We start from the raw sequence: 27,352 nt of genomic DNA on the forward strand, positions 1-27,352 counted from the left end.
GAAAGATTTTTTTTGAAGATTAGGATAATCCCCTAAAGAGTCTCCATAAACAAAGTTCATAAAATAATAAATTATAATAATAATTAACACTCCTTAGACTCGAAAGCCAAATCACACAGCACTGAACTGAAATATAAATTAGTAATCATCTTGACTTTTATTGCTATATTTATTAAGTTCTTTATAATTAAAAAAGAGAGCATTAAGCTGGGCTTCATGACTCTTGTCATCTCCATACTTGGGAGGCTAAGACAGGAGGATCAAGGTATGCAGACCACCTCAGCTACTTAGTGAGGCCCTCCACAACTATGGAAGACCTTGTTTCAAAATAAAGAATAAAAAAATAAATAAATAGGGCTGAAAGTGTAGCTCTGAGGTAGAATGTCACTGGGTTCCATCCCCAGAACACACACACACACACACACACACACACACACACACACACACACACAAAACATTGCTTTTTATAATGTTTAAAGATTTTTAAAGATGAACAGGTTTAAATTTTATTTATTTTATTCTTTTAAATAAATGCTATATTTTTATGGCTAAGAATTAAAACAGTTTATAACATCAAATACTTTGAGGACCCAATAATCTATAGAAAAATTTTTGTTTTTGTTTTTTGCTGTGCTGGAGATCTAATCGAGGGCCTTGTACATACTGGGTAAGCACTCTACTGCTGAGCCAAACCCGTAGCCCTTGTATTACTTGTGTTGAAGTGTCTCCAGGTCCAAGGGACCTTCTTTGCAAATTTCTTATAACTAGCAAAACCCAGTGGCAATGCTGACTGCTCCCTCCAACTTCTGTTGCCAAAATACAAGAAACTTCTGCTATTGTGTATGTTCCTTTTATATATTTTCTTTAAATCCTTCACTGCTAAGTATCACAAATATCCAGATTTTACTTATGGTAATGTTTGAAAATATATACTATATAGCACACTTGCTTAAACATTTGCTTCCTTTTGAAAATACCAACCCAATGTTGGGCAAGTCTGGTTTTTAATTAATATTTTCCCTTAATCTAACGTTTCAGTGAACTTCACACATGACATTATCTAGAAATGCCATTTCAAAGTATAGAGCAATTTTGCGAGGATTGAAATAAATTAAAAATCATTGGATCAAAGGAAATGTACTGCTTCCTGGCTAGCAGCATCAAGAAATTCTGAACGATGTGTCACAAGAGTAAGATTTATTTCAATCTACTATTGATTGAAATAAATACAGGGAGACTATGAATGATGTTGTGACCTCTGAGACAGAAAACATAATTTGGCACATTAATAATAAATGCATAAAGGAATGAAACCCATAGTAAACAGAAAAGATGCCAGTTCTAAACTTCAGAGGATATGTTCTTGCATCTGTCAGCTAAAAGCATCCGCTCTCCCCTGTTCCATGGCATTAGCGCAGACTATTGAGCCCATTGGGACAGAAGGGCTGTGAAAGTCGCTCCGCACAATCCATGGCCACTGCTAGAGGCTTCCGTGAGCACTGCTTTGTCAAGGGGAACACTTGTTGTTTACCTTCTACTCAGATGACCTGGCTTATGACTGTACTTAGGAAAAGGACATTTCTTCTTCTTTACCTAACTCTCATAGAAGATGGCAGGTGGGGGAGGAAGAGGCAAAAACTCCAGATAGCGAATAAATGTCCTTCTAACTGCCTACCTTCACCTGACACAATTTGCCCAAAAATGTTATAGAAAGGCATGAATGTATTTTAAATTGTTTACAATTAGAGAGGATTTAAAATATTTGCATAATTCAGATCTGGAAAAGGAGGGGATTAGAAAGTAGCTATCAAAGTATTTTTATACTCCTATGCCTTTCTCACATACATTCTACTTTGTGAACAAAATTACTTCAAGGGCTTACAAGTCCCATTTTTAAAAGGAAAAATGATGGGCAAAATGTGAACACTATGGCTCTTCACTTGGACTAGTTCAGTGGGTTAATGAAAGAAACAAGTCTTCAGTGAACTATAACACATGCATCAATAGAGAGGGATGAGGTAAGGGAGCAGACCAATTCATATATTTTCTACATTTGAAGGAATATGTTGTGTGTGTGTGTGTGTGTGTGTGTGTGTGTGTGTGTGTGTATGCATATACAGACAATGTCTCCATCTTCTTATGATTTGTGTAAATACAGCACAAAGTTACTAAAGCCATTTTATGGCGGTCTACAGATTACAAGGAATGTCACTCCACATTTCCACATCAACAACTTTTAATGGAGACAGAATGCTGACTTTTGTGCCTCTGCTTGTGATTTATATGAGAGCTGCTTCAGCTAATTTTTTCTCAGTATAAGGAAGTCCTTTAAAATATTACTCTCAAGATGGAAAAAAGGAAAAAATGAAACGTGGGTGTGGAAAGATTATATTAAATAAGCATTATGGCCATTAAAATGTAATAAATGCACATTTAAAAATAGCTTTGTAGTTTCAAAAATGTCTTCAAATTAGGCTTTTCTGCTGAGCTAACTTCATAATATTGATTTTCATGAGTGCTGGAATAAAAAATGAAAACAAAACTTCATACAAAAAAATTCTGCCCATGTGTTAAAAAATGTAGGCAATAAATTAAATATAAATTCTACCTTAGGGTTCTAGTGGGAAATCGTTCTAGCTTTGCGCTCATGATTTATAGATGTTCCCAGAATTATTTTCATATAATTAGACCCTTTTATTAGATGGTTTATAATTTATTCTCTCTCTATGTATATAGGGCAGCAATAAGTTAGTAAGACTGACTTAATCAGATCATCATAATCCATCGATCTTTGAAACAATGGGTTATGATTTAGATATTCTTTCCCCCTTCAGGAACATTGAGACACATCAAGCATTCTCTGTAGACACTGAAGCTCATATGGACAGACTTGAAGACTGAATTATTTCCAAATGTTCCATATAAGGTTGTATATCAGTCATTAAATATGATATTTAAACAAAAAGAAAAAAGATTTCACTGTAAAAAAGCACTGGCGTGTGATCATACTGTGAATTAGTAATATGCAAGTTGATGTTATTAAAATCAGTAAAAAATTAGTCAAAGCACAGGTTAAAATTTAATTAATCCTGAAAATAATATTAAAATTACAATATACAGTTAATTTCACTTTACTTTTGCAAGACTATTTCTGGATAGAAAAGCACAGTTTATTTTTATATTTAGAACAAACTTTCATAATAATTTATTTCATTATTATTAAAATAGTTATCTGAGCACTAAAAATGCATTTAAAAAGTTTAATGCAACAGTCTGATGACATTCTGATGACATTCTTTTATTTGTTTTTTTTTGTTTTTTTTTTTTTTTTTTGGTGGTACTGGGGTTCCTGGAAGCCCTTCTACCTCCGGGCTACACTCCCAGACCTATTTTTTATACTTTTTTATTTGGAAACAGGGTCTCCTAAGCCAGCACGCGCGGCTGGCTTTGAACCTGCGCGATCCTCCTGTCTCTGCCTCCCAAGCGCGGGGATTACAAGCGTGCGCCACCACGCCCGGCTACATTCTTTTATTTGTAAGAGAAAAAGCAAGCCAACAAGTCATACCAAAGAAAACCATTATAATAAACTGTACTGTTAAAGGGTGACTGGCAAATAAAAGCACAAAATTCATGTAATAGAATATAAGCTTACAAATTAAGAAATCATGTTTTAAAACTTTATGTATTTATGTTTGTTTGTTTGTTTGTTTGTTTATTTATTTATTTATTTATTTATTTATTTATTTATTGTGGTACTGGGGTTCCTGGAAGCCCTTCTACCTCTGGGTTACACTCCCAGAACTATTTTTATACTTTTTATTTGGAAACAGGATCTCTTAAACCAGCGCGGCTGGTTTTGAACCTGTGCGATCCTCCTGTCTCCGCTTCCCAAGCACGGGGATTACAAGCCTGTGCCACCACGACTGGCCTTTTTTTAAATTTTAAGTGCAAACAAGAAAATATATTAGTATTGTCTAATCCTAAACACATGAGTTACAAAATGCCTTGCATAAAAGACATTGTAACATTTATCCCACTAATAGAGATTTTTCAGAGCATTTGAATCCATGCTTAAAGGCTATTCATTTTTATTATCCACCTATGACTCGATTACCTTAGCCTTTGAGAGGGGTGTAAAAAAGCATTGAGAGTGTGTGTGGGGAAGTTTGACAAGTGATGGAGGTCAGAGTTTTTGTGTTTATGTATTAGGGCACTATGTAAATTTAGTCAGGAAAAATTCAAACTCAATAGCTGATACAGTCATGTTTGATTACCTAAAACATGTTGAAGTACATTCATTGTAAATAAGTTTTAGATTTTTTTCTCTGAAGTTTTAGTAATATGAGAACAACCTCATACCTAATTTTTAGACTATGTTAACTGTTTCCTTTAAAGTTTGAAATAAAAGAGGTTAAAAGACTGTTGCTTCTCTTTATTACATTAAAGGCAATATCACAAACAGGGTCAATTCTCTTTTAGACTGAGAAAAATAATGAGTATTTCTAGTAATTTTGGTGATGTAACCTATTTTATGGCAATGTCAGACTTCACAGGCACCAAACAATACATATGAGCCTAAAGTTCAGAACTGGGGGGAACTTGGGAATAGCTGGTTGTAAAATACACTCTTTTTAGAAACCCAAATAAAGAAAAGCCCTACTGTCAAGCTATTCAAGGAGAATTTTAGAAGTCAGTGGGACCTGTGAGATCACCTCATTTCATTTTTGTATTTAGAGATGAGAATGGAGAGCTAGCGAGGTAAAAGGATTCCCTGAGGTTATAGAGGGACCGAAGGTGGGCTTAAACATTCAAAATTATTGACTTTCATTCAGCATTGAGCAGGCTATTTCCCTGCATGCTTTTATTCATAAAAGAAAATTTTGAAATAAAATGTCTTAAAAATGAATTATTATTATTAGAGTTAATATCATTTATAAACTTTTGTGTAACTTTTTGGTGAATCCAGAAATATATTAATATTCATGTTGATAATGTACTATGCTGCCAAAGAATGTGTGTGCATATTACAATATCAATATAAATATTTCTTACTCTAGTTAGTTATTCAAGGATAGCAAACATAGAAATTGGACAAAGTACAGTTCAGTTATGTGGATAGTAATAAGATTCATAAAAGATGATAGTCTGCCAATATCTAATAAGAGACTTTATTTATACTTAAAGATATGAGCTGATATCATATTTTTTATCAGACTCACATGGAATTATCTACAAGTATATGGAATGGATAAACAGTTACTTTTATATATTAACAAAAAAGCAGATAATATTGGTCTCTAAGATGCAAAATTTCCAAATCTGTAGTCAAATTAATTTTACCAATAGGTAACTGATATAATGAGCTGGATAGTGAAAATTAGTTTTTAACATTTGGGCAAAAAAATATAAGATTTTGGTGTATTTAACACTTCTGTATCATTGTTAATTAGAGAAGATAACAGTGGTGCATTTCATTTAGTATTTGGATTCTTCCCCCCCAAATATCAGTTTTGTTAAAAATATCAGTTTTGTTAAAGGTAAACTCTTTCCAAACTTAACTGTATTTAGAGAATTTATCAAATTTCAAAGTCCTATTCAACATTCAAGAATCTAGGAAAAATATTAAGAAATTACATATTCCCGTCATCTAATTCTCTTCTTTAAAAAATAATAAAATATAAGCATACCATCTTCATCAGTTTGAATAATTGTCTCTTCACTCTCCTTCCTCCCTTCCGGATTGGTTAGGATCATCTTGAGGCTGACGTTTGTATAAGGTGGCAGATGGTTCACAACATGCTGAGGGGCTTTGGGGTCCATGTCCAAACAGTCTGCCTTGCTCTCATTGTGACCGCGAAAATAATGGTAGCAGATAGTGACATTAAAAGTGTGGCAACGAGTAATGTTGTAACCCAAGGATTCCCAGTCCACAGCAATGTGTCTGGCTTGTATTTCAGCAATCTTTAAAGTCTTTGGGGTTCGCATAGGCTCTGCAAAATAAAGCAAAGTTGAACACGGCTGTCAATTTCATCATGAATGAACCAGGAAAGGCAAAACTCTGAGTATAATATAGCACATGCAAATACAGGGAAATGTGGAAATTATCATTTATTTTCATTTTCTTTTCTTACTCATGTTATTTTTGAAAGTTTCAATGAGGGAATATACCAATACGAAAAGAAATAAAATGTAAAATGACAACAAATCATAGAATTCAGGAACTCGGCAGAAAAAATAAAAACCTTGATATATGGCCACGATGCCTGTATTGTTGTTGCTGTTGTTTCTACCCAATTCCCTGTTTTCTTCCTCTTTTGTCATTATTGAGCAAGTGAATTAGCTAATATATCATAATGGATAAGAGTCAACATGTTCTGGTCTATGATTTGTCATGTCACTAAGCTATGGTGTATACTAATTAGTCTAATTGTTACTCTACACCACCATTTACAAAAAATGACACAGATATTAATTAACATTAATTATATCAGTAATGATGTTGTTCATCAAAGCAAGAAAATCTGAGAAAATTTACAAGAATCTATGTGGATATTAATAGTGTCTTCTTTCCTTCTTGATCTCTTTCTGACTTTCTTTTTCTAGAAAACACTCTGTTCTAACAACCCATTCACTGTCATCCAAACCAAATTGGTAGGTGAATTCTTATTCAACTGTAAAATGTGGGCAGAACGGGATGCTTTCCAGACTGGAGTTCATCCATCACTGATTCCCAAGTGCATTCCTTCCTCATGCAAGACTAACTTTAATAGTCTAACCTAATCAAAATAATTACTCTATGAAAGTCGCGACCATAGCCAATTCTACACAGTAAAGAAACCAACACATGTTGAAGCAAAGCTTCAACACTTTGATGTGACAAAACTAAAAAGTCCATGCCAAGGTCAGGCCTTGTTTGTGCCTGGCTTCCCTCACTAAGCACCGTCAACACCCTTCTAAATGGAGATCTGTAGGCAAAAAAGAAAAACAAATCATTCAAAGGAATCCAACTTGGGTTTTTTTTTTATACAGTTTTATTTTTGAGATTAGAATTTCAGTTCTGTAAAAGTAATCAACATATTACACAGATGGTAAGCCCAAATTGGGAATCCAGTTCAATGTATTTAATGAGGGATCTGAAATAAATTTTGGTGGCCATTTAATTTTAAATCTTAAAACTACAAAAGTCTACATAATACATGCAATTTAAACTTTGGTAGAAAATCTAATGCTTACATTTTGAATGCTATTTGCCAATCTCACAACTATTTACCATAGCCAGCCTATTTTACTACATTAGTTTCATGTGCCTCCCTTAAGCACCTAGATAGGTTGGAAGAAGCGGCTTTCGAATCATCTTGTAATTGTTTTGTATGTCTAACTCTAGGCTAACAATTGCTCCGGGAGGTGTGAAAGTGAAGTTATGATACTTTCAATTCAGTAGAGTTAGACCGAAAATGTACTTTTTGGCACCACTGTGTGCCAGCTGACCAGGCAATTATAGCTAGAATAACCCTACAAATTTACAGATGAATCAAGATTTTGTGGCTTCTCGGTAGCAACCAGATCCTATTCAGTGGCCACATTTATGATGAGCCATAATGAGCGAGAAGGTAAGAAAATAGCTGGAGTACATGAATGAACAACTCCCATACAGCAAAGACAAAACACCAACAAATACTTGCTCCTCTGTTATCCTATCTTTTAGGGCTAATGTTTATATTTGTTTTTTTTTTAGAGCTGTCACTTTGAACCTGACACTTCCTCCTTCTATGAGTTTTCTAAAGAATAACTGAGTCTTCTTTTTCACCAGTCTTTCCAGCTTGTGTGACTGGTCAGTCTGTATGTATTCCATACCCTAACACAACCTTAAAAGCAAACCTAGACACCTTGTATACTGTAAAAGGAGACAATGTAACTCCAGCTTCAATTTTTACATATCTAAGAGTCAGCAAAAGATGTATTTATTACCTATTATGTCAGAAAGGCATAGGTCTCAGTGAAAATTGTGTTTGTATGTTTAAAAGTTGCTTCCTTTGTTTGGCAGTTATAGTAAATCATATTAGAATTTCTCACTTAAAGTCAGAAAAAAGTAGCTTTATGGATGGTGCATATAAGCCATGATCATTATTTCAATGATTGATACTCTATTAACTCATATTTTTTTTAAAAAACAGTTTTGGAAAGAAATTGTTTTCTAAGATGTGAATAAATCTTTCAACAAGGTCAATATGTTACTTGTAATTCTTATTTTTCTCCATGGATTGAGTAGATGCTATAAATTGCCTTGTTATTGTTAAAATAATGCTTTAAACAACACAAAGTAAAATATACACATAGATTAAGATTTACTAATTATATTTTCTCTTAATTAGCTTGTGCCCTTTATCACTTTTCATTGAGGTGAGTCCTTGTGTGCATGTACGCCACTGCTGTTGTTCTTATAAATGGTATTTATTGTAGTCCCACACTGAAGGACTACAATAGCAATATATAAACAACCATGAGAATAATATAATCATAGAGACCACATTCATTAATGTGTTGTAATTGTGTTTGGGTTTCCCAAATATTCTTTTTCCTCCTTGATATTTTGATTTTTCATTTTTAAATTTTTATTGAAACCAGGCATGGTGGTATGTGCTTATAATCCCAGTACAGGAGGATCACAGGTTTGGGGTCAGTCTCAGCAACTTAGTGAGGCCCTCTGCAACTTATTGAGACCCCGATTTAAAATTAAAAAAAAAAAAAATAGGGCTAGGGGTCTAGCTCAGTGGTAGAATGCCCCTGGGTTCAATCTCTAGTACTACATATGCAAACAAACAAACAAAACCTCATTGAATATTCCATATTAAATATAATTTTATATTGTGCCTTTCTCTGATTTCAGCTAAAATAAATATAGTGAAAAAAAAAGAAAGAAGTTGTAGGGTAAAATTTCATCAGAAACATGGAAGAGAATCATCAGTGGAAGAAACTAACACAACAAATGGGCATGTAAAATTGCTTAGATCAGCCGGGCATTGGTGGCGCAGGCTTGTAATCCCTGCGCTTGGGAGGCGGAGACAGGAGGATCACACAGGTTCGAAGCCAGCCTCGCTAGCTTAAAAGACCCTGTTTTCAAATAAAAATATAAAATAGGTCTTGGAGTGTAGCCTGGAGGTAGAAGTGTTTCCAGGAACCCCATATTATCAACTATACAAGTATGCTAAACACTGTGGAAGGTGCTATAGTGAGCAAAACAAAATTTGACTCCAAGGAGTTAACCATTCTTGTGTTAAAGATGACAAAACAAAAAGATATAAATAATATATATATATATATATATGTATATATATACTAAATAGTATATACTATTTATTAGTATATACTATATTTATACTAATAGTATAAATATACTAAATATATACACACACACACATATATATATATACTAAACAAGTGATGTAAGAATGGAATAAAATTATCCAGGAATCCAAAAGGGAGAAATAACTTCTGCCTGTCAAGTGGAGGAGACATTTGTATTAGGTCTCAGTAGACAGAGGTAAGATATATAGATATAATTTGTATAAATAAGACAAAAGATGATAAAGCAAGAGAAATAAAAATGTAAAAAACAACCGGAAAAACACACATGTAATCTCATTTGCTTGATGATAAAATATCTGGTGGAAAAAAATGGTTGGAAAAAGATTGAGCAAGGTTTGGATGCCACGATAAGTGGCTGACTTGATCTAACAGGATATGGGAAGTCACAGAGGGTTTCTGGAGGAGGAAAGTAATAAAGTCAAATAGCTGATTTTATTTATGTTTGTTTGTTTGTTTGTTTGTTTGTTTGTTTATTGGTGGTACTGGGGTTCCTGGAAGCCTTTCTACCTCCGGGCTACACTCCCAGACCTATTTTTATACTTTTTTATTTTTGGAAACAGAGTCTCTTAAGCCAGCGTGGCTGGCTTCGAACCCGCACGATCCTCCTGTCTCCACCTCCCAAGCGCGAGGATTACAAGCGTGCGCCACCACGCCCGACTAAATAGCTGTTTTAGAGGAGTAATCTGGAGACTGTGTCAAGTGGGGAGAAACATGAGGTAGTGAAATCAAAATATTGCAATGTATTAGGGGATAATTGGGGGCTAAGTAAGAAGGGTAACAGCAGGAGGAGACAGAATAGATGCCAATGATGTGGAAGAATAATTGAAATACTTGTTGGCTGCTCGAGTTTAGATATGTGAATGGATACAATATAGCTAACATGTTCATACTGAATGGCTAAGAAAATTATGATGCTCTAAAATGAAGGAGAAAAATCAAGACAAGACAGAAGGAGAGGCAACATAATCCAGCAGATCAATTTGATGATGTCCTAGCCTAGGAAGCAAAGTATACAAGCAACGCTTGAATTGAGATTTAAGTAACATTCTATCCTTTTGAAGAAAGAGATATAAATGCAGCATCCATCCATCTTAGCCACAAGGTAGACTAGTACATGTTTTCAGATAGGAGGAAGAACAAGAAGGAAGATAACGGAGAGAAAGAGAAGAGAGAGAAAAGAAAACAAGCGGGAGAAGAAGAAATGGAAGGAGGAAGAGAGAAAACCAGAACAGAGCACAGATACAAAGAGACACTGTGTGCTAGGGAGCATGAGAGTGAGAACATGAGCTAAAAGGAATGATGGTAATAAAGACGTAGAGGCCAAGAATTAGATAAAATCTAGTGCCTACTCATTTTATAGGAAAAAAAAAAGGTGGGGAAGGCTATCTGACTTTGGTAAAGGTAAGTGCAGATGTCAGAAACCAGATCTTTAGACTATGATCAGCATCCCTCTTAGCACCATATGGGTCCTGTCAAAAGGCATCCATTCCAATCTGAAATCTGAGCTATGTTCCTCAGGTTCTTAGAGGATTGCTCAACTATTGCTGCCTCCAACTGTCTTGCTGGTTATGTCGCCAGTACAGTTGCATTCTCTACTAACTGCTTCTTTATTTCTACTCCCGACACCTCACACAACACAAAGAGACACATTAGAAACGCAGCCCCACCAAATTTCTGTGGGCACATCTGATATACTCATTTTGGTCTAGCACTGAGTTCTCTTGTATATTTTTAATATCCGAGAGAAAACTCAATCTGATGAATTTGTGACTAGAGGTTCCCTATAGTTCTATCACCATTCCATAGATATTTTCATATCTCATCAATTATAGATCAAGAAGCCATCAAACACAACAAATCATTTAATTATATAGAGTAATGCTAAGATAATGTTTTTAAAAATCTTTATTGCCTCAGCCTCTCCAATTGGTCTTAACTCATTAAAACTTTCTTATATACATTCTTGAAAAAAATTGGAACTCGTGTGTGTGTGTGTGTGTGTGTGTGTGTGTGTGTGTGTGTGTGAAGCAAAATGCTCAGAATCATGCTCCATCTATGCTCTCAATGATCAGGTTTTTGTGAGTTTGCTATGTGTTCTGAACTGCATGGAAAATCCAAATACACAGAACCCGAACATCAAGGACTAAAAGGACAAACTCACTTTAGTGTATGGGAAAACACCTGAGTAGTTTTATTCTTCTTAGTAAAAATGTTAGAAAATTACATCATAGGGTTAAGAGAAGAGCTCCTAAAAAGGAAAAAAGAAAAGTGTCTACAGTGGTAACTGGAGGGAGCCCTATGAAGAGTCAGTGTTAGAATCTTTACATAGAAAGCTCTTGAGATTGGGTCAGGTTCTGACTTCAGCTTAGATACCATATCCTTTTATGTAACTGGTGTTTAATTTTTGTCTATTGCAAAATTTGTTTCTGTTATATGTCTTAAGATTTGTTAACCTAACTTTGTACTAAACATTTCAGTCTAGCTACATATTCCTGCAAGTACTGCACCCCTTCCGTTAGCAAAGGAAAAGAGAGAGAAAGAGAAGGAGGAAGGAAGAGAGGGAGGGAGGGATGGATAGAGATGGACAGATGGATGGATGAATGGATGGATAGATATGTGTGGACAACTCAAAAAGTAAGAAAAAAAACTACCAAATAAAAAGTAAGAGTAAAGCTGAGGAGCATGGGAGTATTTGGTAGAATTTATGGTTTCTTTATTTTTTACAATGATTTCTAACCATATACAAAAGAGAAAATATATACTAGTTTTTCAGGATGAAGATTTGTGAGTCTGGGACAGCTCAAAAATAAGAAGGCAAAATATACTACGACATTAAACTTCCTCAGATCATTCTATTTCTTTGTGAATCTGTGTATACTCATCCAAGTTTCTACTAAATTATCCATCAGGATAGTTAAGACTATGTTAAGACTCAGCAGACTGTGATGTAAGACTCAGCAGAGGAACTAAAAAAGCTTAGGTTGCATGGTTAATGTTTATACATATCCTACTTTGATGACAGAAAGGGAAATATATAGAAAACATTCAGGACCAGTAAGAAGAGAGGGAACCAGAAATAAAATCTTCTTCCTTCCTTCCTTCCTTCCTTCCTTCCTTCCTTCCTTTCTTTCTCTTTCTTTTCTTTCTTTCTTCTTTCTTTGCCTCTCTTCCTTTCTTTCTCTCTCTCTTTCTCTCTCTCTTTTTTTTTTTTTTTGGTGTTACTGGGGGTGGAACCCAGGGGCCTTTTTACCTCCAGGCTATACTCCCAGACCTATTTTATATTTTATTTGAAAACGGGGTCTCACTAAGTTGCTGAGAGCCTCACTGAGTAGCTGAGGCTGGCTTCGAACCTATGTGATCCTCCTGTCTCGACCTCCCAAGTACGGGGATTACCAGCATGCGCCACTACGCCCGGCTGAAAATCTACTCTTTCCTCATTTTGCTCCTCAGATGATGAATTATATGCCATGTGGATAGACATACACCATACACACAAATTGGCATAAATTTCTCTTCCAACTGTTCATTTGTAATAAATCCTTGAATAATACCTACTAAATTAAAGCACACACACACACACACACACACACACACACACACACACACACCCCTTATGAGGAATAAGAAATGTCAGCTTTAGGCCAGGTGTGGTGACGCACACTTGTAATTCCAGCATTCGGGAGGCTGAGAAAGATTGTGGTTCACAGACAGCCTCAGCTACTTAGTGAGGCCCTTTGCAACTCAGTGAGACCCTGTTTCAAAATAAAGGAAAAAAAAAGGGGCTGAGGGTGTAGCTTAGAGGTAGTATGTCTCTGGGTTCCATCCCCAGTGAAAGAAAGAAAGAAAGAAAGAAAGAAAGAAAGAAAGAAAGAAAGAAAGAAAGAAAGAAAAGGAAGAAAGGAGAAAGAAGGGAGGGAAAGAGGGAGGGAGGGAGAGAAAGTAGGCCAGCTTTAGATGGTTTTATCTTCTCTGTCAAATGTGGATCAGCAAGGTTTACTAACTTTTCCCATTCCCTTTTAGTCTTTTACTATCCTTCTATTTCTTAGTTGTTACAGTGGGGAAAGCTATGTGAAATCAAGATGAAATAAAAAGGAAATGACAGAAAATTAACAGGTTGATTCCAAAGACACTATTAAATAATGAACAAGTAAATTAATAAGTAACATACTACTGCCCTCAAATTAAGTAGATCATGTATGGGCTCATGCCTATGATCATTTATATGTCTGATATTTAGCTCAGCATAATAAGAGAAGTACTTGATCATTCTTACTAGTTTAGTAAAGTAAAGGCAGCATTGCCAATGGAACCTTTGGACTTTGTATCACCAAGATTTCCCAGGTAGTTCTGGATAAAAATAAAAGAGAATTCTTACTCTTTTTTGCAGGAGAGGGTACTTGCTAAGCAACACACGACAGGACAGGTCAACATCCATGTCCTATTGTAGTGATAATCTGCAGTTATTTTGAAAGAGTTTTGAAAATAAAAGGTTTAGCAGCTACAAGAGAATGAAGGGCAGGGATCATATTTCCCTAGAATCAGTTTTTAATGATAAAACTTATTATCCAGCTGTCAGTCAGAGAAAAACAGAAGTTATCCCAAAGCTCAAGCCAAGAGAAAAAAAAAAAAGTAGATCTTGTCAAAAATGTACACAAACTCAGAACAGTGAAGCATGACAGGAGCTGCTTGCTCCTGGCTGTCTTTTCATCAGAAATCTTAGAAGCTGACTGCAAAACACAATTTCTTTTCCATTTATCAAGACAAATACAAGGAAAGTGCATTTTCTGATTGCCAGAGAAAGTATTTGCTAGCACAAAATAAGAAAGAATTGAGATGAAATTTCTGAACATGGGTGAATTAAATAAGTCAATACATAAGTAAATAAATAGGGTAAACTATGGTGCCAGACCCGAGGAAAAAGAAAACTTCAGATCACTGGGAGACATGGTCTTTTCGGCTTCTCTTGAGGCGCTGTGTATTTTTATTCTTTTTCTCATGGCAAGGATTGAAGATAATCAAGGTTTTCCATTTCACATCTTTTCAATGTTACAGCATCATTAGTAATGCCAAGTAGATTTCATCTCTGTTCCCATGGGTCAAATTGAGTTAATGGTGAGTTGAGGAGATGACTTGATTAGTACTGTAACATGAGGGAGCCCCAGGACCAGGAATAATCACAAGCCAACTGTCAGTTCCTTTGGCTTTCTGGCTGAGTTGTTGAAGTGACAGGCTTGGACTCGGGGGATACACAGTGACAGAGGGTGCATGGCTCACTCTGCTCTCCTGCAGAGTTCCAGTAATATTTACCCAGTGCCATCAGAACCATGTGAGGCCAAAACAAGCCATTGCCACCACTCTCTAGGGTCTTCCTGAGGTTTGTCAGATAACTGTAATAAAATTAACATTTGGATTCTCTGCAGGACAATGCCAAAGACATCATTTGATTTTGAAAGAAAAGCACTATCAAAGTGACATGGAAAAAAAATAAAAGAAAGAGAAAGATTATTCTTTTTCCAAAAGAAAATTCCCATCGCATGTGTTTTTTATGAAATCTAATTCTCAAAAGGTAGACAGTTAAAAATTTGGGAACCATTTCATATTTTTCAGTTATATTTTTATATAATTGTATACAGTATGCTGAGCAAAGCATGCATACAATCAATGAATTTACTTGACTCATCTCTAATATTATATATCACACCTATGTTACTTAAATAGAAATTTAAAATAAAAATTCAATCGATAGCTGTCTATTCTTAGAGAAATAGTAATGTTAATTTATAGAATAAGAAGAGTATTTTCGTAGAAATGAACTTTACTTTAAAAAAAAAATTTCCAGAACAGCCCTAAATTACAGACAAAAAGGTATAGTAGTTTGTGCATAAACCTTAAAAAATAAAATATGTTAAGCACTACTACGTAATACACAATGTAAAATGTAAAGTGCCTTTAGAAAAGCTGCATATAGCAATGACAAAATTCTAAAAGATTTTCAAAGCTTTTCTCATCCCTAAAAAAAAAAAAAAAAAAGATAAATTACCCACCTCTCAGACTGGTTTGAAAAATGAGCTGATGCCAAGCACAGAGGCTCGGATGCAATGTTTGGAAATTTTTATTTTATGAACAATAGAACAGATACTTTTAACATGATTTAAGCTCAAGAGCTAATGAAACTAAATCCTAAACCCCAGCTCTTCTCTTTCCTTGTATTCAAACTTTTAGCCATCTAACTTTGTAACTCCTAATATCGAAGGAATGAAGCTATTTCCCCATCCTTTGATTTTTGGCTTGTCTTATGGCTTGTTTGGTCAACAGAGTGAGGCAAAGTGAATTTTCCAGGTTTTCAGAAAATATCTCAAAAATATATGGTTGTATATAGAATGTCCCCTGAAGATCCCTTGCATAAATGTTCAGAGTTGACATAATTAAGTGAGGAGGACTGTAATCTCTTCAGTATATAAATCCAATGTAATGGATCTGGGTGGTAACCTAGGCCAGGTGGGTTCTGGCAGGATAAGGTGGGTTCCTGTGTATGTGGCCTTAAGAACTGTGCTTCTGTCTTCAAATTTTCTTGTTTGCTGGTTCTTTTGGTTTCCTGCAAAAGTCAATTAGATCAAACAACATCCATCCAGCAGCAGGCCTGTGAGCCAACCAGGTCACCAGAAGCTCCTAGCCAAACATCCCCAAAGTATAATCAACGTACTAACTGGGTCCACAGATGAGACTGATACAACATCCCTGCTTAATCCCTTCATTTAATAAATTACCTTAAGGTTTCCACAAGGAACATATCAGTGATATTTCTACACAAATAATACATTAACTTAAGGATTTTATTTCCCCAGTCGCGAGTTGTACTGAGCTCATTTAACATTCTGATTTTCAAGCTGGGTGTAGTGGCACACACTTGTAACTCCAGTGCTTGGGAGGCTGAGACAAGAGAATTTCACAGGTTCAATGCCAGCCTCAGCTACTGAGTGAGGTTCTCAGCAACTTAGCAAGACCCTGTTTCCAAATAAAGTATAGAATAGGTCTGGGAGTATACCCTGAAGATAGAAAAGCCTCTGGGTTCCATCCCTAGTACCCCCCAAAATAAAAATTCTGTTTTTGATACTTAGGAATATTTGTTAAATTGTCAGACACAGTTGTAGTATGATATCACCTTTGAAATGTGACTTTCTTTGCATGTATTTCTGTCTGCATTTTTTGATACTCTTTGAAGGAAGGTTAATTCTTTCACTATACTTCCACAGAGACTAAAATGTGTGGAAATAAGAAATTCCATGAGTGCTGTGTGTGTGTGTGTGTGTGTGCGCGCACAAGCATGTTTTACTGAGATTTAACTCTGGTCATGCTACCTCTGAGCTACATCCCAGCTCTATTTTATTTTTTATTTTTAAACAAGGTCTCACTATGTTGCTGAGGGCCTAAGTTATAGAGCATGACCTTAAATGAAGCCTGTAATCCTCCTGTTTCAGCCTCCCAAGTAACGTAATTACAGTCATGAACCATCACACCTGGTTTATGAGTGGTACTTTAATACTTTGGTTTAAGCTGTAATGATTTAGCTAGTAGCTTACCAGTAGATGATGCTTCCACTGTCACACGTCATTTATTAAAGTATTTTGATTATTTATATCAATTGTACAAGTGTATATAAAAGCTAATCTGAAATATTGTCTAAATTTCTTTCCTTTTGGTGGATATGGCTGATGAAAAAACATATTTACATACATATATATGTATATATGTAAATATATTTTAATCCAAATCCCTTTAAGAGTGCTTAGATGTCTCAATAACACAACTATTCTGTAAACATATATTTTATGCCGGTCTATGCATAAAAGTCAGTCATTCCTAATCTGGAACATCATTATAAAGTATATTAATGAAATGTTAAGAGGGACAGTTAAGTGAGCTCCTCAAATGAAAACAATTAACTATAAGAATTACAATATAGTAAAATTCTGAGTACACACAATCCATTTTGTTCCTTTGAAAGATTATGAATTGAGGTCATCTTAGGTCATTCCTGCAGGAAAATTATTAAAGAGGCTGACTTGCTTTTATTCTCACATATCTGGAGCAAAGAGAAAAAATTATAAAAAATATAGTAGAAATAAACTAGAGTATGTAAGTTTCAAGAGACCATGGCTATGGATGGACACCTTCATCATGTCTTTCAAGTTTATAAAATGCAAGTTTCTGGTATTACACTTGTTTCAGGGAACAAAAAGAACAGGACTTTGGGGCTGATGATTCTTTGTCCATTTCCTCTTCTGTAGCCACCATTTATTGTACGCTTTCACGCGTGATTAACAGCTTGCGGATCCTTCACATACAATCAATAGTTGTGAAGTTTTATATTAGGTTTAGAGATTAGACAGCCTTGATTATAAATTTTATCGATTTATACAGCTTAGCTGCAGAAATCCCTGTACATTTTTTCCGGAGATTAAATTAAAAGGAGATATATGGCCTGCACACACTAGAAATGCTAGTGTGATTATAAGGTGAGACCTCTTCATACTCATTCCTCTAGATGAATAAAATCTATCTGGTGTGCTGAAACATGAATCAGCATGTCAACGGGCATCAAGCTGAGATAGTAAACACAGCGAAAATGTGACAAAAAGAATTACAGAACTGCGAGGAAACCTGCCCAAGACTATAATTAATACAGGCAACTTGCAAGGATTAATTGCTCCAGCTCATTTGTAAATTAGGAAATTGACAAAGATAAGAATAATGAACTCCTTAACTTGTTATACCTGGCAAATCTGAGCCCAAATGAAACAGAAGATTCACATTCTCTTTTGAGATAAAGGAATGATGACATTTTTTAATTACTAGAAGAATAAATTTTATCACTCTAAAGTTAACAAATAACCTAGTGATTATAAAATCCATAACCAAATCTGTGTTATGAATGTTGTCAACCTGAAAACTATTAAAGTCCACTATATATTTTTTTTTATGTGTACTATATTAAGGTCTGAGGTTGTCTAGAAGAAAAATTAATAAACATTTATACAGTCAATAAATATTAGGAGAGGCTAATATTTTCCAACTCCAAAATCTTATTTCCCTGTTTTCATGTTAAGGTATAGATTTCTTTATTATTATTTTGCCTCTTATTTCTTAAGAAATAGCTTTCTATCATAGATCTGTATAAGTTTTATATATGTGATGTATATACCAAAATAAAGGTGATTCATCTTGATGTATATCCTGAAGCATCCACTTACTTTTGAAAAAATATGTAAAAATACATTTTAGAGCATGGACTGCCTGGAGCCAATCTGTAGGGTTAGTTTAATGTTTCATTATATTTATATAAAACTTGACAGAAGATGAAATCCACTTAAGTTATATAAGTAAAAATTAATTTATGTATAATTACTTATATATATATATTGTGAAAGGTATTTAATGAAGACTGTTTTGTTAAAAATCTAACAATAGTTTCAAATGGATCCACAGAAAAGCATAAGATGCTGACAACACAGAGAGGCATAGTGGTTCATACCAATATTCCTGGGTACTCTGGAGACTAATGCAGGAAGATCATAAGTTTGAGGTTAGTTTGAGCAACATGATGAGACCATGCCTCAAAATAAATTAAAAAAAAATGAACAAAAAGTAAATAAGCAAGTTGGCAGAGTATGCCTGTATTCCTTTCCCAGCACTTAGTAAAAGAAGCTGGCAATGGTGGTGCACGCTTGTAATTCCCACGCTTGGGAGGCGGACACAGGAGGAGGACAAATGTTTGTTCTGTACCTATACAACTTTAATAATCATATTTTTCCACATATAAATCTGTATTCCCAATTCCAAACTCATCTCTTGCATTCTGGCTCTGGATTCCAAACAGCCTATGGAGTTTCATCTGTATGCAAACATACAATATTATTTACAATAAGATGTGTCCTCTTCTTTTCTAAGTATCGCGTTCTAACCTTCTGGCTTCTCCCAGTGACTTTAGGCCCCAGACAAAACCCCTGAGGACATCCCTGGTTGCTCTATCCCTATGTAGCCCTCACCTGTTGCCATGTCTACTTAGCAAATAATTTTGTAACATCACTAGCCTTTTTGTAACTCACTTGAACTTTTAGGAATTCTTGCCACAGTCAGTATTACCAGTGTGCTTTTCCCAAAGACCTTCTAAAGAGTATTTTTGATTATATAGTTCATTAATTCAAAAGGTGTTTGGGAGCTAAATTATACAGTTAACCCCCTTATCCTTAACCCAAACATCTCCTAACACACGATGTCCACTTTACCTTGGATATTTCCTCCAATGCTGTGCGTTCCTGCTGATCTACTCATCAGATTCCAAAGCTGATCAAAACTGACCAATATATGTGCCATTGTCCATTTCATCCATCTAATTGAATACATTTCCCTTGTAGATCTCTCTACTGAAGTATTGCAGTGTTAGTTAAAAATACACTATCCTCACAGGGAGAGATAGTTCTGGAAGTATGAAAATGTAGTAAGTGAATTTTGTAATTCTCAGACTTTCATCTGGACCCCCATAATGAACTTAACACCTAGTCTCCTTCCATTCAGTTTATGTGCTTGTGTGCTCAAGTCTCTTATATCAATATAAACATGTGAAATCAGAAACTATGCCCTTAGTTCATAGAAACTGAGTTGTGAAGAAATAGTGCTCAACAAAGTGTTAAAATCAAAAGATAAATGTTTGTAACATATAGATTTTTAAAACATGGAATAAACTCTAAGCTCCATTCCTAATAGATATTTAAATATCAATAAACTTTTTTTATCCTAATAGATATTTAAATATCAATAAAGATATTTTAATGAAATATTTAGCCCATATAAATGGCCCATGCTCTACTCCCAGTCCAGCCCCACACCCCTGCTCTCAGCACTGCTCTCTCTACCCAAGCATGCTAGCCACAGCTCTGTCTCAGGCAGGGTGTTTGCACCTGCTCTTCTCCCTGCCTACAGTGCTCTTCTACTAGACATCAACTTGTCTCACTCCCTGACCTCCTACAGGACTTTAATCAAATGTTACCTTAACCCATTATGTCCCATTGTTCCATCAGTGGAAAACCTAAAAAGCTTAAATTGAGCAACAAACATACCATTTATAGTAACAGTGAAATAAACATTAATAGCCAGGTGTGGAGGTGCATGCTTATAATTCCAGTACTTGGGAGGTGAAGATAGGAGGATCCCAGGTTCAAGGACAGCCTCAGGAAGTAGTGAGACTAATCAACCTAGCAAGACTCTGTTTCAAAAATAAAAATAAACTAGGGCTGAAGATGTAGCTAAGAGGTACAATGCTTCTGAGTTCAATCCCCAGGATCCCCACATAAATGATTAAATAAACATTAATGTTTAGAATTCTAATTTCATTGCGAATAGAATTCTATTTCTTTGAGAGAACAGGTGAATAAGTAGTGATAATATTCACTAACATTAATAATATTATTATGTTGTAGGATATAGATCCTGACTTCCTATTTTAATATATCCAGGTTATTTTTACTGAAGTAGTCACAGAATTGAAAACTGGGAATTAATGGGTTAATGATGTTTTACTTGACAATTTATTTATTTATTGTGTGGTACTGGCAATGGAATCCAGGGGCATTCTACCTTAGAGCTACACCCCAGTCCTATTTTTTCTTCATATATATATATATATATATATATATATATATATATATATAATGTTTTTTGTTGCGATTCTAGGGATGGAACCCAGAGGCATTCAACCTCTGAGCTACACCCCCTAACCAATTTTTTATTATTTAATTTGAAACAGGGTCTCACTGAGTTGCGGAGGGCCTAAGTAGCTGTGGCTGTCTGCAAACCACGATCCTCCTGTCTCAGCCTCCCAAATGCTGGGATTTCAAACATGTGCCCCCACGCCCAACATATATATATATAATCTCACTGAGTTGCAAAGGGCTGAGGCTGTCCAAGAGCCATGATCCTCCTATCTCAACCTTCCAAATGGTGGGATTACAAGGATGCATCACCAAACCCAGCTTAACATTTGATATCTATTGACTTCTTCATTTTTCTCCCTAACATTTGTCAATATCCAATCATTTAGATTTATAATTTATCCTCATTAGTTTATATCTTTCCCAAACTAAAATGCTTGGTACATAGTTATTGGTCAATAAGCATTTGAGCTGATAAGTCACAAGTAACTGTATTAATTAACGGGTCTTTGCATCTTCTGCAGTTGGTAAATTCTGGGAACTTACTGGGTAAGCTTCACATTCTTACTACTGAAGATTACTATTTCACAGCAGAAAAACTACCAAGAAAATCCTAGGTCTCAATTTAGTTATGGGATTTAAAAAACTGAACAGACCCACCTTCTTAAAATGGCCTTAACATGTTTTAAAGCTTAGGAAACAAAGATTTCAAGGTGAATATAAAAAAATGTCAAATTATTGGGTGAGGTCAAGTGAGAGGAGAGCAAAAGGCTATCATAGACCTTTCAAAAACTAAAGTGGAAAATCACTTGAAAAAGAGGTGAACATTTAAAAATAGAAATTTGAGAAGTACTTAAAGCGTTTTATCTGTCATAAATATCAAACTAATTTAATGATACTCATTTTGAACTGCCCTCTCTCTCTCTTTTTATAGTCTTTCAAATATTTTTCTTATTTTCTCAACTAGAGAGCAAGTTTCTCCAGGGCAAGGAACATATTTACTACTTCACTTATTTTTTATTCAGTGCTAAGCATAGGGTAAGAAAGCAATGAATATATTAACTTTAAGCAATTCTACCCTAAAGGAGATGTTATGAAATCTAAGGACTCTGAACATAAAATATCAAAATAAACCTCATCATGATAGAGAAAAAAAAAACACTTGAAGTCAGCATATGTTATTTTCATAGCATATAAAGAACAGACCTTTGGTGTCTTAGCTTGTTTGATATTTCAACTTAAAATTACAATGTACCACATAAATTGAGTTTAATTCACCAACAACTAATTTTGTTTTAGGTCACCCTGTAGAACATATGGTGCCATTAAATGCACATTAAACTTCCTTTTCATTCCTACAGAGATCTAAAAAGTTAGTCCTTTAATTAGAGCCTGAGTCATTAATGTTTACCATGAGTTTACTGTCAATCATGTTATCTAATTCCTGGGCTCAAGATGCTTAATGCACAGCTTTTACTTTTTACCAGCTTGATTATTACAGTGGCAATGAACACTGGACTCTGTGGGAGGCTAGAACCTCCCACAGTTGAATATTCCATATACGTCTATGACATGAGTTCAGGGAATGGGCTGTGGAATCAGAATGTGTGTAACTGAATAATGAGCCACATAACATCCATACACACACTTCCCAGTTCATAAAACAGGAAAAAATAGTATCTACCTCTTGAGTTTTAGCAAGGGCAAAATGAGATGCTAAATGTAAAGTGCTTACAGAAGTACCTGACATTATGAAAATGTGGATACTAATTTTACTGTGTCACATATGTGTGGTTTAATAGCATTTTTACTTATATAATTAAAATCCTTGAAGTGTTTGGGAAGAGTTGTTAATTTATTTTCCCCCCAAACTCAATGATATGCCATTTGGGCCTATTTACCCATTTTCTACTACATAGGGAGATGGTAAAACATCAATATTTAATTCTTAAAGTGTCATGCTAAATAATTTTGGGGAAGAAGCATGACTTTCTGGATTATTTTGCCTATTTCAGATACTTGAATAATATGTATAATATATACTAGGGAAAATACCTAACTTGGAGTAAAGACAGTACTAATATCTAACAGAAATCTAATAAATAGAAAAGTTCACAAAAGAATAGAAAATTCCACTGATCAAAAGCTTTCAACTAAACTGCATCCCTTGGGCCTACCCACTCATTTTCATACATGAATGCAAACTGTCTTTTTCTCTCCAAGAGAAGTTTTCAATATATCATTAGATGTTAATACTGAATGTTTAAAGAATTCCTGTATTGAATGTAAAACTGTAGAAAGAATTATTTGAAAGTTTTTGTGGCTTATGTATTTTATTTATGAGTGGGAGGTGAAGGACATTTCCAGCACCCAAATGCAACAATCAATGTATAGATACTTAAAATATTCTAATATTTGCTAATGTATTTTTGGAATAGTTTAGTGGGTTTCCTACAAATATAAAAAAGAATTTAGTAAGCATAAAAATTATGAGAACCAGGGCTGGCATGTAGTTCAGTGGCAGAGAGCATGCACATGGCCCTGGGTTCAATCCTCAGCACTACCAAATAAACAAACGAAACCCAAACAAATAAGTACATAAGTAAATAAAATGGAATACAGTCATTTAAAAAATATGAGAACCTAATAAAAGGTACTTTATGAGATGAGAGTGTTAGTGAACTGGTAGTGTACAACAGTGCTTGGGAGGCAGAGGCAGAAGAGTGCAGGTTCAAGGACGCCTCAGCAAGTACTGAGATTCTCATCAGCCTAGTGGGACCCTGTTTCAAAATAAAAATTAAAAATAAGTCTGGGGGTGTAACTTGGAGATAGAATGCTCCATGGTTCAATCAACCACACACACACGCACACACACACAAAGATATTTTATAAATTATTTAAAATATGACTTAATATAAAGAAACACCCACAAGATTTAGATTTTTGGACTGTTCTGAATTGTATTAATGATTTATATTGAATATAGAATAATATATGTTCACATTTACTAATATGTTTGAATAAATTAGCCAAATTTAATAATATATAACTATACATATAGTTATAACATATACATATTTGTAACATACACATATGTACAATTAAGATTATCAGTGGTTCACTAGCATATGATTTGTCCATTTGTTTTCAGGAGAAACAGCAAATGTGAAGGGTCTTAGTTAAATCTAAAATATAGTACTTAGTAATTGGAGGATGACAGTTTTATCTCCCTTTTGTTTTATATGCTTTGAGAATGCATTTATGTATGCATTTTCTATGGGAAAAGTATAATTTCTCCCTCTGGTTCATCAAATAATGAAGTAAACTAAGTGTGTATGTGTGTGTGTGTGTGTGTGTGTGTGTGTGTCGGTGTTTGTATCTGTATGTGTGTGTGTGTAAGTACATTTTGAAAAATTTCCCCTAAAGCAGAAGGCTGCATTAAGTCCTCTAATCTAAAGCTATATAATGAAATAAGTGGTAGAAAAGGTAAAAAAAAATAATAACCCTTATTCAGTGTCTGTAAAGATTATTTATATTCAAGTAAAAATATTATTTTGAATATGTCACCACAAACACAAATAGTTTTAAAAGACTCAAAATTACTGACTTCTGCATCCCTTCACCCCCATACTGGAGACTGTACATTCAGGGCATTCTACTGAAAAGCTATAATCTCAGCCATTATTATTATTATTATTATTATTATTATTATTATTATTGTTATTATTATTTTATTTTTTTATGGTACTGGGGATGGAACTCTTCTACCTCTGGGCTACATTCCCAGATCTATTTTATAATTTTTTTTATATTTGGAAACAGGGTCTCTTAAACAAGCGGGGCTGGCTTTGAACCTGTGCGATCCTCCTGTCTCCACCTCCCAAGCGCGGGGATTACAAGCGTGCGCCACCAAGCCCTGATTATTTTATTTTTAAACAGGGGCATGCTAAGTTGTTGGGGCTGGTCCTGAACCTGTCACCCTCCTGTTTCTGTCTCCCAAGTACTGAGATTACAGGTGTATACAACCAAGCCTCACTGACTTCTAAGCATATTCTTAGTGACAGTATTTACTGTCAACATAACATTGTTTAAAAAATGTACTGTTAGTACGTTGCAATGCTAAAATAATGGGCTGACTTATTTTAGTGAATCAAAAATAGCTAAATAATTGTTAACAAAATTCAAAGAAATGACAAAGGATGAAATATAGTATGTTTTGTACAATCACATGGTACAGAGAGTTAAAACAGTGGAGGCATCTACTCATGTACCTTGTAACTATGAATTTTAAGGTATATTAGTTCACTTAATGCTGACACAAACTTTAAAAGGCAAGTATTTCCCAGAGATTTGGCAAGTTTATTGATGGTTCATCAGAAATCAAATCCAGTTTTGACCAAAAAAAAGAAAAAGAAAAGAAAACATCTCATGACCTCATTTAAATGTAATTATCTTCCATAGACTCAACCTCCAAATATTATAGTGGGGGTCTGGATTTCAACACATAAATTCTGGGATGCTGCAATATTCTGTTTAAAACTTACAGAAAATGATAAAAAAAATACGCTAGAAGATTAAAGAAAATTTTTAAAATTACAATGTGCCAATGGTTTTATTTAATTTATACTTATAGGACAACAGCATCAGGGAAACTGAGTTGAAATGAACCCCACCACAGCTTTCGGAGTTCCACACTTCCCATCTTTGCCCTTTCTCACAAGTTTCAGAAGTCTGAAAAGTAAGATTAATTATGATCTTCAGTGTAACCCACTTATATTCTTAGTAAATATTACATTATTAATGGCTTGCACCTGCTGGGCCAGTTGTCTCATCTATCTTGTTCTTAAGCCATGTGTATTATTTACACACTGTTAATTGTGCTTTTTAAGTTATTGCATTTTTATTACTATATGGCAACCACAATGAAACTTATCAATGTTTCAGAACTGGTCCAAAAAGCCTAAAAATAGCAATGAACCAAGCCAGGCCCTTAATATAGTATACAAAACCTTAACATTAACTGACATATTAATGCAAAGTGTCAAAACATAATGCAAGTCTCTGTATGCTACAGAAAGCAGCTATGGAAGAAGAGGAGGAAGATAGCTCCGCTTAATACTTAGATGATCTTCTTACCCTGGTGACCCTTTCATCCCCAAATCCCACTGAGCGTCTGTAACAAAATATTGCCACACGTGGCTTAAATCCTTCTACCCTTTTCATCAGTTTTAAAACAAATTTCATGAACTCTGTGGTAAACCAAACAGAAGAAGAGCAAAATAATGTTTCCATGATGACAAGTAGAGACTTCCGATTGAGTCTCTTAGAATTCAAAGTAAGTATATACACATTATTTCTGAAAATTAATGTTAACTATTATGTGCTAAAAAAAAAAAAAACCAGGGAATTCTCAGAAACATGTCTTTATTAATGAGTACTGTTGGGCACTGCACACTTTCAACACGGAGGAGTTATATGACAAGCAGGAACAGTGCCTGTCTCTTGGAAGTAGTTGCAGACATTTCATTTAACAGTTGAACAAACCACCAATGTTCAGAGGATCTGCTCTTGATGGATGTGTGGAATAAGCTGGAGAATAAAAGGCACCATAACTTTCCAGAGCAGTCATCTCCGAGAACCAGGACTGCCGATGCGGAAAAGAGGAGGTGTGTTTGGCATCAGAGGCATGCAGATAGGTATGCGGGAGGGGAAGCTAGCACTTGGAAAGAGAATGAAATAAAACCCAAATGTCAATATACATATTTTATTCATTAAAGAACAGCCACGCATCAAGCATAATACATTTTGATTCCAATTCAGAGTTGAAAGAAATAATAAAAATTGTGACTATATTCATCTCATATGTTCAGTGTACTGAGTATAGAGAAAGGGCAGCAAACACAGGGTTTCTTTGACATGAAGGTAGAGATCAACATATTCCTTTTTGATCTTGATCATGCCATTAAAGATCATCTCAGTGACTTGAAGTGGCATACTCCAATGGTACAATGTCAGCAACATATTCACATTGCTGTGTCATTTAAATCTATCATACCAGGGTTAAAATATCACTATATTTAATTTTGAAGAACAGAGAAATTTCTTAAGATCACTAAAGAGTGGGACAAATGCTACAATTTTTAATTTTGCTTCCACATAATGCTTTTCTTTACTTTTAGAAAAAATGACATCTCATTGGTAGGCCTATGAAAACATATCCGATGTTACAATGAAACTAAAAAAAAAATATGTATTTTTTAATTCCTGAATGCAACAAA

The 27,352-nt window shown here is 34.8% G+C and overlaps 1 protein-coding gene across 5 annotated transcripts in view; it reads right to left on the reverse strand.

The window, feature by feature from the left end:
• Window positions 1-27,352, reverse strand: part of PTPRK (protein tyrosine phosphatase receptor type K) — a gene marked incomplete at both ends in the record, with an annotated part of 572,810 nt that overhangs the window by 123,857 nt on the left and 421,601 nt on the right. For all 5 annotated transcript variants that reach the window (XM_080700525.1, XM_080700524.1, XM_080700523.1 and 2 more), the window contains one exon: window positions 5,688-5,990. In XM_080700525.1, the coding sequence (XP_080556651.1) occupies window positions 5,688-5,990 (303 nt within the window). The remainder of the gene's footprint in view (window positions 1-5,687; window positions 5,991-27,352) is intronic.

This window comes from Muscardinus avellanarius (assembly GCF_963383645.1).
Source record: "Muscardinus avellanarius genome assembly, chromosome: 8".
NCBI classification, from domain to species: Eukaryota; Metazoa; Chordata; class Mammalia; order Rodentia; family Gliridae; genus Muscardinus; species Muscardinus avellanarius.